At 41.3% G+C, this 14,304-nt stretch overlaps 1 protein-coding gene across 2 annotated transcripts in view; it reads right to left on the bottom strand.

Moving 5' to 3' along the window:
• Positions 1-269: 269 nt before the first annotated feature.
• LOC100673190 (signal-regulatory protein beta-1-like) overlaps positions 270-14,304 on the bottom strand; it is a 54,290-nt gene continuing 40,255 nt past the window's right edge. For both annotated transcript variants that reach the window (XM_064275884.1, XM_023550103.2), the window contains one exon: positions 270-13,768. Coding sequence is in view for 1 of the 2 variants with exons in the window: in XM_023550103.2 (XP_023405871.2) it covers positions 13,749-13,768 (20 nt within the window). In the remaining variant the exon portion in view is untranslated. The remainder of the gene's footprint in view (positions 13,769-14,304) is intronic.

The following is a 14,304-nucleotide window of genomic DNA, read 5'->3' as shown; positions in this document are numbered from 1 at the left end:
TCTGCATCATTCAATATTTTGCCCATAGAATCCTTCAATATTGCAACTCGATGCTTGAATTTTTTCTTCAGTTCTTTCTGCTTGAGAAATGCCAAGCATATTCTTCCCTTTTGGTTTCCACTCTCCAATTCTTTACACATTTCATTACAATACTTTACTGTTTCTTCTACAGCTGCCCTTTGAAATCTTCTCTTCAGCCCTTTCAGTTCATCATTTCTTTCATTCCCTTTAGCTACTCTACATTCACGAGCAAGTTTAGAATCTCTTCATTGTTTTTTTTTTATTGTACTTTAGATGAAGTTTTATAGAACAAACTAGCATCTCATTAAACAGTTAGTACAAATATTGTTCTGTGACATTGGCCACTAACCACACGACATGTCAACACTCTCCTCTCTTGACGGGTTCCCTGTCACCAGCTTTCCTGTTCCCTCCTGCCTTGCAGTCCTTGCCCCTGGGCTGGTGTGCCCCTTTAGTCTTGCCTTGTTCCATGGGCCCATCCGATCTTTGGCTGAAGGGTGAACCCCAGGAGTGACCTCATTGCTGAGCTAAAAGGTTATCTGGAGGGCCATACTCTCAGGGTTTCTGCAGTCTCTGTCAGACCAGTACTAGTCTGGTCTTTTTTTGTGTGTGTAAGAATTTTGTTCTACGTTTTTCTCCAGCTCTGTTTTGGACTCTCTATTGTGATCCCTATTAGAGCAGTTGGTGGTGATAGCTGGGCACCATCTAGCTGTACTGGACTCAGTCTGGTGGAGGCTGTGGTAGTTGTGGTCCATCAGTCCTTTGAACTAATCTTTCCCTTGTGTCTTTGGTTTTCTTCGTTCTCCCTTGCTCCCGGTGGGGTGAGACCAATGGAGTATCATCCTAGATGGTTGCTCATAAGCTCCCAAGACTCCAGACAGATTCACCAAAGTCGAATGTAGAACACCTTTTCCACAAACTATGTTATGCCAGTTGAGCTAGGTGTTCCCTGAGACCATGGTCCCCATAGTCTTCAACCCAGTAATTTGGTCCTTCATGGAGTCTGGGTGTATCTATGGAACTTGTACAAGACAAAGTCATAGAAACTTCAGAATCTCATCTGACATCATTTTATTTCTTTCTTTCCTGCCTTTTAAATGATCTTTTGCTTTCTTCATGTATGATGTCCTTGCTGTCATCCCACAGCTTGTCTCGTTTTCTCTCATTAATGTCCACTGCATCAAATCTATTCCTTAGATGGTCTCTAAATTCAGTGGAATATACTCAAGTCATACTTTGGCTCTTGAGGAATTGTTTTAATTTTCTTCAGCTTCAACCTGAACTTGCATATGAGCAATTGATGGTCTGTCCCACAGCTGGCCCCTGGCCTTGTTCTGCCTGATGGTATTCAGCTTCTCTGTCATCTTTTTCCACAGGTGTAGTTGATTTGATTCCCATGTATTCCATTTGCCAAGGTTCATATGTGTAGTCACCATTTATGTTGTTGAAAAAAGGTATCTCAGTGCATAGGTCATTGGTCTTGCAAAATTTTATCATGCGATATCCAGCATCATTTCTACCAAGGCCATATTTTCCAACTACTGACACTTCTTTGTTTCCTACTTTTGCATTCCAATCACCAGTAACTATTAATGCATCTTGATTGCGTGTTTCCTCAATTTCGGACTGTAGAAGCTGGAAAAATCTTCAGTTTCTTAATCTTTGGCCTTAGCGGTTGGTGGTAAATTTGAAATGGTATTAAGTGGTCTTCCTTGTAGGCATGTGGATATTATCCTATCACTGAGAGCTTTGTACTTCAGGACAGATCTTGAAATGTTCTTTTTGACAATGAATGTGATGCTTTTCCTCTCATTTGTCATTCCCAGCATAGAAGACCACGATTGTCTAACTCAAAATGGCCAATACCAGTCCATTTCAGCTCACTAATGCCTAGAATGTTGATCTTTATTTATTCCATTTCATTGTAGAAGTCTTCCAATTTTCCTAGAATCATACTTTGTACATTCTATGTTCCAATTATTAATGGTTGTTCGCAGCTGTTTCTTCTCATTTTGAGTTGTGCCACATCAGCAAATGAAGGTGTCTTAGGTTGGGTTCTCTAGAGAAGTGAAACCAGTAAAGCGTATAAATATGTAGAGAGAGATTTATGTCAAGAAAACAGCTCATGCGATTGTAGTAGTTGGAACATGCCAAGTCCTTGGATCAGGATAGAGGACTTTCCCAGTTCACAGACCTGCAGAAGCTAGTGAACCCAAGATAAGCACATTGGAGAGGAGGCTCCCACTCAAAGGCTGTGAAGGTTGAGAAATCCCCAAGGTCGGCGGGCAAGACTGCAAGGTTTCTCCTGTGTCATGTAGCTGCAGGGTTTGGAGAACCCAAGATAGGCAGGCTGGGGAACAGGACTCTTGCTCGCAGGCTGTGAATATCGGCAAATCCCAAGATGGACAGGTAAGCTGCTCGCTCAAGTCCCAAGAACCAGAGGTCAGACAAGAGACAGCTGCTGGATCCAGAACAATCCAACAACTTTTGCAAGGTGAGCAGGAAGGAAGGAAAAGGCGGAAGGTGGAGACATGAAGACTGAGGGGGCAGTGAGCCACCACAGGTCCCACCCTCACCGGTACCACTCAGCAGATTCCATCATGGAGGTGATCACATATCATATTTCGACAGGGAAGTCATCACAATATTATACAACTGCCAAAACACTGAGAATCACGGCCCAACTAAGTTGACACACAATCTTAACCACCATAATATATGGAGGTCCCAAAAGCTTGACTCCATCCATCGCCATTAAGGTCGACTCTACTTTGGGAAAGCAACTCTTCTCTAGTCTTATTTTGAGTGCCTTCCAACCTGAGTGGCTCATCTTCTTACACTATGTCAGACAATGTTCAGCTGCTTTAGTAGGTTTTCACTGGACAATTTTTTCTGAAGTAGATCACCAAGTCCTTCTGCCCAGTCTGTCTTAGTCTGGAAACTCCACTGAAACCTGTCCACCATGAGTGATTGTTATTGATTGAATCGTGTCCCCCCAAAATATGTGTCACCTGGCTAGGCCATGATTTCCAGTGTTGTGTGGTTGTCCATCATTTTGTGATCTGATGTGATTATTCTTTGTGTTGTAAATCCTAACCTCTATGATGTTAATGAGGCAGGATTAGAGACAGTTGTGTTAATGAGGGAAGACTCAATCTACAGGATTAGGTAGTGTCTTGAGTCACTCTCTTTGGAGATACAAAAGGGAGAAGCGAGCAGAGAGGAGAGGGACCTCACACCACCAAGAAAGAAGCACCAGGCGCGGAAGGCTTCCTTTCAACATAGGGTCCCTGATGAGAAGCTCCTAGGCCTGAGGAAGATTGATGACGAGGATATTCCTCCATAACTGACAGAGAGAAAGACTTCTCTGGGAGCTGGTGCCCTGAATTTGGACTTCTAGACTCCTAAACTGTGAGAGAATAAACTTCTGCTTGTTAAAGTCATCCACTGTGGCATTTCTGTTATAGTGGCACTAAATAACTAATAAAGTGACCCTTCTGGCACTCAAAATACCGGTAGGTAACTTCCAACATCATAAAAAATTTTTTAACTTCCAACATCATAGCCACGTAAAAGCAACCACAGTACAACAAGCTGACAGATGAGTAGTGGTCTTTTGATTATGGTGCATATAAAAACATTTGCATATCCTTCAAAGATGACTTTTCTTTTATGTAAATTTAAATTAATCGGAAAGTAAGTAGGCAATCGCCAAGGCCTTTGTTAACTATGGTTAGCAGAAGTAGCTCTTAACCACTATACCACCAGAGTTTCCTTGCATCTCATAAATAGTATAAAACTTAAATAAAGGGTAGATCTTTCTGTTCCTTCACTGATTTGATAGGCCAGCCCTGAAGGTCTTCAGGGGCTGTGTAAGAGACACTCATAAACTCAGAAGTTCATCTGCCCTTCGTCAGGCTCAGATCACTGTTAAAGTTATTAATGTTTATAAAAATGTCCTTTAGAATGTTTCATCTTCAAGTTGAAAAATTCGTTCTTTGCAATCATATTGCTCATCAGTATCAGTGGGCTTCTTCGTTCCTGCAGCTGTTTTTGTTATCTGGCCAACATGTGCATATATTTATTCTGCTTCCTTTCCTGTCCGTGTTAAGTTGTGTCAAGGGTGATTTGAGGTGCATCAGGGAAGAACCCTACAGGGTTTTTCACAATGTACCATGTCAACCTTGGAGTGGTGCTTTCTTAATTTCATTATTATATCAAAATCATTTTGGTAGCCATTAACAACTTAAACATTTGTTTCCAGTATTTGCTCATTATAAATTCCTGTGCAGATTGATGTTTTTCCAGGAAGGCCCATCATTTTCTATTAATTTGATACATGTCTTTGATTTTTCTGTTTTCTTGACAGATTCCTGTTACTGTTGTGAACCGTGGTCAATGTCTTACAACTTTATTTTATTTTCGAATTTCTTCCTGAACCTGCTTCATCACTTCTACTCACTTGATGAGAGCTGTAGTTTTGGTAGTAGGAGATAGTGTTGCATTGTGGAATTTCTCAGTCTTTCCACAAGAGCTATGGCATCAGCAAATCCCTTCTCAATTGTGCAGTTCATTTCTAAGGAAATACCTGCGATCCTAGTATCATTCCTATAGCCTTCATACCTTTTTTGATTGTTGTAAAAAAATATGTCACAACATTAGCGAATTCAACAGTTTTCAAGAGAATATCTTTTTTTTTTTTTTTTTAAAGAAATAAATCGTATTGTTTTAAGCCACTGAGAATTGGGATTTATTCTTTAATGCAGCATAACCAAGCCTACCATGATTAATACAAGTAAGAGCAAGAAGTTACTCAGTGGCCATGGTAGATATATTGGTTTTGCCCCTTGTAGCCCAACAGTGACCTGCTACAAAGAGGTTAAGGCACTGGACTTTTAGTTTCTGTCCTGCCTGGAGGTTTCATTCATCCACTGTCAAGTTATACAATACACTGATGGACTTGCTCACAAGCAATAAGCAGGATTTCACTTTCCCATCCACCTTTTTGGTTCGTCCTTCATTTTCCATAAAAAGCTGTTAGCAAAGAGGCTACTGCATGAAGCTATCTCTTTGGAGACTCAAATTATAAAAGGATATGGCTTTCTATTTTCGGCAGGACTTTGCCCTTTTCTGTCCTGTTTGTGGTCCCTAGAGCATAGGGCTCTGGAATCGAATGCCTAATTATTTTTCTTTTGTTTTCTTTCTTCCCAGGTGACTTGACTGAACTTTAATTGAGTCACTTTATTTTCAGCAGAATTATAGCCTTGCATATTTGATTTATAAAGAACTTCTTTGAGTGTCTATACTAATTACAATTTTTTAAACTTTTTCTTTAGAGATAAATTGTAGATTCAAATGGAGTTGTAAGAAATTATGGACAGATATCCTGAACTCGTTATTCAGGTTTCTTCAAAAATAATACCTTGCCAAACTACAGTACAACATCACAATCAGAATATAATCCAGTGGCTGTGTTCAGGCTTCCTCAGTTATACTTGCACTCGTTTGTGATTGTGCCTGGGTGTATGTATTTTGTTCTATGAAATTTCATCACAAGTGTAGTGTCATGTATCCACCACCGCAATCAAGATATAGAACAGCCTATCAACACAAGAATCCTTCAGATTGCCCTTTTATAACCACACCCAATTCCCCCCTCCTCTGTCATTTTGTTGTTAGTGGCTGTCCACTGGATTCCAAATCATGGTGACCCGATGTGTGCAGATTAGAACTGCTCCATGGAAACCCCGTTGGCATAGTGGCTAAGTGCTGTGGCTGCTGAAGGAAGGGTCAGTGGTTCAAATCTACCACTTGCTCCTTGGAAACTCTATGGGGCAGTTCTGCTCTGTCCTATAGGGTCGCTATGAGTCAGAATTGACTCAATGGCAATGGGTTTGGTTTTTTTTTTTGGCATGGGGTTTTCAAGGCTGTGACTTTTTGTAAGCAGATCTCCAGGGCTCTCTTCCGAGTTGCCTCTGGGTGTGTCCAAAGCACTAACCTTTCAGGTAATAATCAAGTGCTTAACCATTTGCACCACCCAGGGACTCCTTCATACACCTGTTACCCATTAATCTATCCTCCATTTCTATAATTTTGTCATTTCATGAATGTTGTCAAAATGAAATCATAAGCATGTAACCTTTAGGGATTAGGTAATTCTTCACTCCTCATAATTCCTCAAAGATCCATGCAAGTTGGCATAAGAATCAATAGTTTGTTCTTTTTTTATTGCTGAGCAGTATTGCTTGGTATGGAGGTAGCATAGTTTAACCATTCACCCTTTGAAAGACATCTGGGTTGTTTCCAGTTTGGTGCTGTTATAAATAAAGACACTATAAACATTCAAGTACAGGTTTTTGTGTGAACATAAGTGGCTGTGTCATATAGTAGTTGCATGTTTAGTTTTTAAGAAACTGCTAATTTGTTTTCCAGAGTGGTTGTGCCATTTTACATTCTCATCAGCAATAAGTGGGTGATCCTCTTTCTCAAAATTCTTGTATTTGGTGTTATCATGTTTATTTTAGCCTTTTTGAAGGAAGTATAGCGATATCTCACTGTGGTTAGTGTGCTGTGCGTTTCCCTAACGGCTTGTGAGGTTGAACATCTGTTCGTGTGCTTATTTCTCATCTGCATTTCTTCTACAATGAAATGTCTATTCAAGCCTTTTGTCCATTTTCTCATTGTATTTCCTTTTTTTTTACTGTTGAATTTCGAGAGTTCTTTATATATTCTAGATAAAAATCTTTGTTGGATATACAGTTTGCAAATATTTTCTCCCAGTGCATAGCTTGTATTTTTGTCTTTGTTTCAGAAGCATTTTGTAATTTTCACAACTCAAATCTTGTTCATTTTTTAGGATTAAGTTAGATTAATTCCTAAGTATCTCTTTATCATTTGGGCGGTTGTATATGACACTGTTTTTTACTTGTTTGTTTTTAGTTTGTAGTAATGTAGTTGGTTTTTATGTGTTCATCTTGTATCCTACCATCTTGCTGATCTCACTTATTAGCTTTAGAGACTTTTTAGTAGATTTCTTGGGATTTTCAATGTAGACAATTATGTTATCTGCAAAGAGAGGAAATTTTATTTCTTCCATTCCAATCTATACGAGTTTTCTTTTTTTTTTTTTTTGTCTCATTGCAATGACTAGAACGTCCATCACAGTGTTGCCTTATTCTCAGTCTTAGGGAGAAAGTACACAGTCTTTCATCATTAAGTATGATGTTAGGTGTGGCATTTTCACAGATGCTCCTTACCAAGTTGAGGGAGTTTTCCTCTACTCCTAGTTTGCTGAGAGTTTTTATCATGAATGGGTGTTGGATTTTGTAAAACCCTTTATCTACTATAATTGCTATGATCATATAATTTTTCTTTTTAGCCTATTAATATGAAGGATTATGATGACTGATTTTCAAATGTTGAAACAGCCTTGCATGCCTGGGTTAAATCCCACTTGGTCATGGTGTGGAATTCTTTTCAACACTTCTTAATTTGATTTGCTAATATTTTATTAAGGATTTTTGCATCTAAGTTCATGAGATATATTGATTTGTAGCTTTCTCTTTTTTTTTGGATTGTCTTTGGTTTTGGTTTCAAGGTAATATTGGCCTCATAAAATGAGTTGGAAACTATTCTTCTATTTTCAGGAAGAGATGTGTCAAATTGGTATTCTTTAAATGCTTTGTAAAATTCTCCAATGGGACTGGGTGTCTAAGATCTTTTACTGTTCCTCAAATACCCACCTTCCTCGTACTCAGAAAATGGTCTTGCTTCCTGTTTCATCTGGTCTGAATCCCTCAAGATATGCACTGTGGCAATTGGTACTCAAAGCCTCTGCCAAAAACCAATGGCTCTAGGGGCGAGACAATACAGGCTTATTCAGCTTTTGTAGCAAGTACAGGCAGAACTGGGCAGACCCAGTAAGTAGCCTGTTGGGGCGCTAGTGGTGCTTAGCCCAGTCACTGACCTGGTGAAACTTCTATAGTGACCACTTCTGGCAAAGTGGTCTGTGAGCACATAAGCCTCTGCAACATATTAACAGTGAATATTTGTGGGTGGAGGCATTGTGGATTATTTTCTTGGTCTATAATTTCACATTTTCAAACATTTTTCTACATTGAGGAGGTAGCATTTGGGAGGTACAAACAGTTAAGCAGTCAACTACTAGCCAAAGGTTTAGTGGATCAAACCCACCCAGTGGCACCTGGTGATCTGCATTTGAAAAGCCACAGCCTTGAAAACTCTATAGACCAGCTCTACTCTGCATACATGTAGTCTGACGACTAGATGACAACTAACAACAACAATTAACTTAAAAGACAGATCCTCTGTTCCCAGGAACCTTTGAAATAGTGTGATAGCTGGGGTCAGGGTCTGTAGGACAGGAGTTGTAATGCGTGCTTTGCCCAGCCTTGTATCCATGGAAATGAGTCCATACTTGAACAAAGGGATGTGGAACAGGGGTGGCCATGGAAGATTTTGCAAGCTGGAAGTCATCAAAGTCTGAGTCCCCTAAATTCTGCCTTTTCTGGAATGACCTAGACTTCCAAAGGAAGTCTATGGCAATGGGTGAGGATAACACAGTAAATAGGCAGAGGGCTCCCACCACACGCACAGCCTGAGGCCCCCACTTAACTGTGAGTCCCAGGAACAGAGACTGGAGGAGAGAAGGCAGAGGAAGGTGGGGCAGGGGGTCAGGGATGGGGCATTGTGGTGGCCTGAGGGGATTTCTGTGTCTGAATGCCTTGGAAAGGCCTGGGACTCTGTGCTCTAAGGAGAGAGTACAGTTCCTGCCTCTGTGAAGTCAGAGAATGGGGATTGTGATGAGAGGAAAAGCCATTGGACTGTGGCACTTTCCCTTTGTGACTATAAATTAGACAGACAAGGTTGCTACAAGCTGAGAAGTTGCTGATGAAAGTGTCCTGGGGGCCAGAGCAGAGGTCTCGACACCCGCAGGCTTGTGCTCCTCCCAGAGCGTCTTCCCATCTCATGGCTTCTCTTCAATCTCACAGCCCTTGCTTATCCAGGAGCTCCAGAGACATAAGCTGGACCAAGGGCTTCTGGAACATTCTAATAGACAAGTGCTGGTCCAGCTTCTGGATGAGCCCAATACCTGGGCCACAGTGACCTGCACATCTGGAGGGAGAGGGCAGGATCTCTACACCTCACCTTCCTGGGGATAGAGTTGGACTCTGTAAGGACCCTTCCCTCCACCCTTTCTACCCCACCATTCTACTCTTTCTCCCACCCCACCGTGTCTTCTTACTTTCCATTGGACTCTAACAGTTGGAGGTGAAAAATGAGCCCGGTGCAATGCCTGCAGTGGGCCCCCAAGTTTACAGTGAATCCCTGCATACAATATGGAGAGCCACCTCCTTTCCCTCTCCTGCATAGGAATTAAGTTTGGTTGTGAAAGTGTTAGATTTTTGGAGATGGTGATGATTTGTGCTGTAGAAGATGGGGGGAGCTTGTGGGGGAAGGTGGGACTGTGGGTAACACTCTCCAGGAAGGAAAGCAACATACCTAGAGACATGCCTGGGAAAGTAAGAGGTGACTGGGTCTGGGGCTAGCTATGGGAAGAAGGGAGTGGAGGGGCCAAAGCAACATTCCCAGAAAGTGGGAGGAGCCAGCAAGTTGGCCTCCTTCTCTCTCACCTTTGGAATGGCTTTACCCAAGCACAAATGTGGTGTCCAGAGATTCTCAGACCATACTCAGTTGGTGACCTTTTAATGTCCAAGAGTCCATAGCCAGGCGCTGGTTGCCGTGGCTGGTTCCCTGCTCTCTCCTCCTCAGGGACAGACTGGATGTCAAAGCCAGAAGAGAAGAGGAAAAGGCAGAGTAGGACCTGAACGCCCTCATGAGATGACAAGATTCCCCTCCCATTGTTATGTCAGCATCTCATTCCATTGTTCTGGAATGATGAAATCCACACTGGGAGACCCATCCATGGCTCCTGCTGAGAATTGGACAGAAACTTTCCTCCAGCTTCTATCATTCTACCCTCCCTTCCACCCCAAGGAGTCTTCTCAATTTCTATTAGACTCTAAGCTCTTTGGAGGGTGGTATTCTTAGTGGCACAATTGTCAAAACACTGGCTTTGGAATCAGATACAATCCAGGTTCAAATTTTGCATCTACCTCTTAATAGTTAAGTAATCGCAAGACTATCACGTAGATCCATATATCCTACAATCTTTTTGATATCTTCATTTCTATGCCTCAGATATCCCAAACTGTGTTCATGATCTAGACTCACATTCTCTTCTCCCAAGAGGTAAAGTGCTAGTTTCATCACATCATATTTAGAGTACCTACTATAACCATGATTTAGGGCTGTTGATGTGGATTTTGATCACTTGGATGTGGTAGCGTTTGTCAGGTTTCTCCTCTGTAAATTTATACCCCCAGCCCCTTGCATTTTGTACTCTTTGGAAGGCATTCACAGCCCACATTTAAGGAGTAGTAGCTATGTCCTTCTCCTTTAGAGTGGAACATCTACATAAACGTTTATAAATAATTGGGTGGAATATTTGTCTCTTCTCACCAATTTACAGATTTATTCAATCATTTACTTATATCAGTATGGACTGGTGGATATTGACTATATACTTTGGGATACAATCCAATACTACTTCACTTATCTGTTGCACAAATTATCCTAGCTTTGGCCTGGGAACTCTTTCAGTTGGTTTTTGTGTCCCATTTGACATACCTCCATCAATGTAGGATTTGCTATTGTTGTTGTTGTTGTTGTTTTACATCTCCTTACTTTTGAAAGGATGTTGAATTTTTGATGGAATTTTTTTAAACACAAAGAAGAGAGCAGTCTTTATAGACAGGGCTTTAGAATTTAAGACCTAGGTGATTGAATGGGAAAAAAAGTTTAGTTTTGAAATCCAGCACCTAATATAAACCAATGTCTTGAATAAAATATTATTAATTTACTTATTTAAAAAAATCATAATCAGTGACCAGTCACTTCACTTCTTTCAAACTCTGTTGGTGATTGATTTGTGAATCATCTTCACTTTACACACAGGCAGCAAAGCATGGAGATCTGTTGCCTCGTTATCTCCCAGTCATGAACCCACATGATATTTTACAAAAATGAGTTATCTGAACTGGGAATTGGCCAATAAAGATTAGAGTATAAGAAGAAAGGAAAAGCGATAGCACTGGAAGTGAAATTCAAATCAAACATATAAGGAATTACAGAAGAAATAGTTGACCATGGAAATGCTGACATGGCTGCTGTTTGATACACTCTAGACATGCAGCCACAGGAACTTAGTGAAGGCAAACATATCAACATAATTGAGTAAAGTGGTAGTGATGAAAAGGGTGAAGATGTCCCACATGGGGTGATACCAGCAAAAAACTTCACATTAGAGGTACTCTTAGATTTTACAACATTGGAAGTGCAAAGGATAAAATATTGGAAGTGTATTCAATCTTCCAACGGAGTATGATAGCTCAACAAGGCAGGAGCAAGATGCTTCCTCTGTATTGTAAGTTATACAATGAGAAGAAGGCAAACTACTCTTAGGAAATTTTTTTTTTTTTTTTTTACCAAGAAGCAAAACACTGTAATTCCCAATGTTCCTAAGTTTTAAATTACAGTGTACTAAATAAATATGCTTTTTACTATTTTTTTTTCTCATTTCCCTGTATATGGATGGCCCAAGATGTTTGTGATAGGCTGCTAACCTAAAGGTTGGTTGTTCAAACCCACCCAGTGACTCCATGTAAGAAAGGTTAGTGAACTGCTTCTGTAAATATTGCAGCCTAGAAAGCCCTATGGAGCCGTTCTACTCTCTAACGCCTGTAGTCACCATGAGGTAGAATCAACTCAATAGCAATGGGTTTAATTTTTTTATGGATTTATAACTGACAGTAGGAAGGTTTTTAATGTTTTGACAAAAAATATATAAAGGTCATTGAGCAATCGTTATTTTTCCCATTTACTATTAAGATCACTTTCCATGGTTTTAATTCGCATGGTCGTTTTTATGATACAACACCTACCACACAAAGTGAAGACTGCTCACATTTACTACGTCAGATGGCAATAGTGCTATGACAAAAGACTAATCAGATTAAGACAAATTGTAATGCCAGGTGGGGGGGGGATTAATATTTTATATACTGCTGTTTACAGAAGGTGCTTTAATAAAGTAACATTTAAGCAGACACTTGAAAGAAGGGAGGGAGTGAGCCAGGCAGATATGTTGGAGAAGAAGCAGAGGAATGATAAGATCTGATTCACATTTCCAAAGAATCATTTTGGCATCTTCAGGAGCAAAGCTGAAACAGGGAAGCCAGTTAAAGAGTACCAATGACCTAGGAAGAGATGATGGTGGCTGGGCCCAGGGAGCGGTGGTGGACGTGAGGTGTACAGATGATAGATATAACTCAGTGATGTGCTGGACTCAGCTTGTACTGGCTCATGAAAGCCGGTTGTTAAATTTTCAGGAATTTTTCCATCTAGTTGCTAAACTGTTACTAGTTCGAAGTTGGCCATGATGGGAGTATTTGCACCTCAGAATTTGGCAAATGCCACAAATCAGGATTTTTTTCTTCTTCTTTTGAACAGTCAACTGTTAAACATTTATAAGTCTATCTCTGCATATAAGCATTTTAAAGGTAGAATTGAATGTGGAGTATAAAAAGCTCTTGGACAGTGACAACATGTTCACCATGAGCAACAGGGTAAGGAAGGATGCAGGATGTCTTAGTCATTTAGTGCTGCTATAACAGAAATACCACAAGTGGGTGGCTTTAAAAAAGAGAAATTCATATCCTCACAGTAAAGTAGGCTAAAAGCCCAAATTCAGGGAGTCAGCTCCAGGGCAAGTCTTACTCTCTCTGTCGGCTCTGGAGGAAGGTCCTTGTCTTCAATCTTCCCCTGGTGGTGCAGCTTCTCAGGCACAAGGACCCTAAGTTCAAAGGATGTACTCTGCTCCTGGTGCTGCTTTCTTGGTGGTATGAGGTCCCCGACTCTCTACTTCTTTCCCTTTCCTTTTATTTCTCAAGAGATAAAAGGTGGTGCAAGTCACACCCCAGGGAAACTCCTTTTACATTGGATCTGGGAGGTAAGCTGAGCAAGAGTGTTACATTCCACTCTAATCCTTTTAACCACAGGCAGAGATTATGATTTAAAACACATAGGAAAACCACAAAATGGAGGACAACCACACATGGCCTAACCAAGTTGACACATATTTTGGGGGGACACAATTCAATCCATTACACAGGATGATAGATGAACTAGCACTCCCATCACAGAGAGGGGAGGAAAAACTTCTTCTGGGTGTGAGTAGTAGGACACTTAGGCAAAAAGGGAGAAGAGAATAATTTTTCTTCTTTAAACAGATATAGGGATCCATTTATGCTCAGAAGGCAAGGCTGGGGAGTCAAGGGTTGGCAGGAATCTGGAAGACGAGAAGAATTTTGGCTTCACAAACTTCAGTATGTGGCATATGGTCGAACCGCACAGCAGTGGATGAGACATAACTCAATATGTTTAGGAAACCTCACTTTTTCTCATATCCTAGGGAAGTGGAGTGAGTCAGTCTTCAGAACCACTTATCAATACCTGGACCTGGAGGCACTAAGGGCTGTGAGAAGGAATAGCAAGAGGGTGTGGGCAGGCAGGTATCCAGAGCATTGAGGCACATGGAGAAGAGTCTGCAGAAGCTTCCATCAGGCATCTTCTCTCAGAGTGGGCCATCAGACGAGGAAGGAAGGAGCTGTGGGGAAACAGGCCACATTATCAAGAAAAGAGTGCATACTGTGTCCCCAGGGCTTCTCTCCTTCTGAGATGATAGTTGTGAGGGGAATAGGAAGCCTCTGGAATAAGACTGCTCGTATCTTCATCTTTCTCCCTGAGTCCTGACCCCCTTCCCCAGTCCTGTCCACTCAGTCATGTGGAGTGTCACTAGGACAACCCTCACAGCAGCCGATCCAGGGGTTCTCAACATTACTGTAACATGTGGATTCCTTTTGCTTCCATGGAGCCCCAGTGTTGAAATTATCTGGAGATGGTCTCCAAGGGAACCACCCACTCAGTTGCCAATTACTCAGAACCCTCTGCCATTTCCTCCACAGAACCTCTAGGACACTGAGGATGCCCTTTAAAAACGCTTGATCTTAACCACCTCCTGCAGGACCCCACGTGCTTCCTGGGAGCTGTGAACCTCTTAGAGGGTTCCATGAGGCTCCTGAGAGGAGGGGTGGGAGTGTCATCTCTCTTAACTCCAGGTGGTCCTGACGGAGACTTAGGACT

Source organism: Loxodonta africana, chromosome 24, assembly GCF_030014295.1.
Source record: "Loxodonta africana isolate mLoxAfr1 chromosome 24, mLoxAfr1.hap2, whole genome shotgun sequence".
NCBI classification, from domain to species: Eukaryota; Metazoa; Chordata; class Mammalia; order Proboscidea; family Elephantidae; genus Loxodonta; species Loxodonta africana.
Note: the sequence above shows the minus strand (reverse complement) of the source record. Positions and strands in the feature narration are given on the sequence as shown.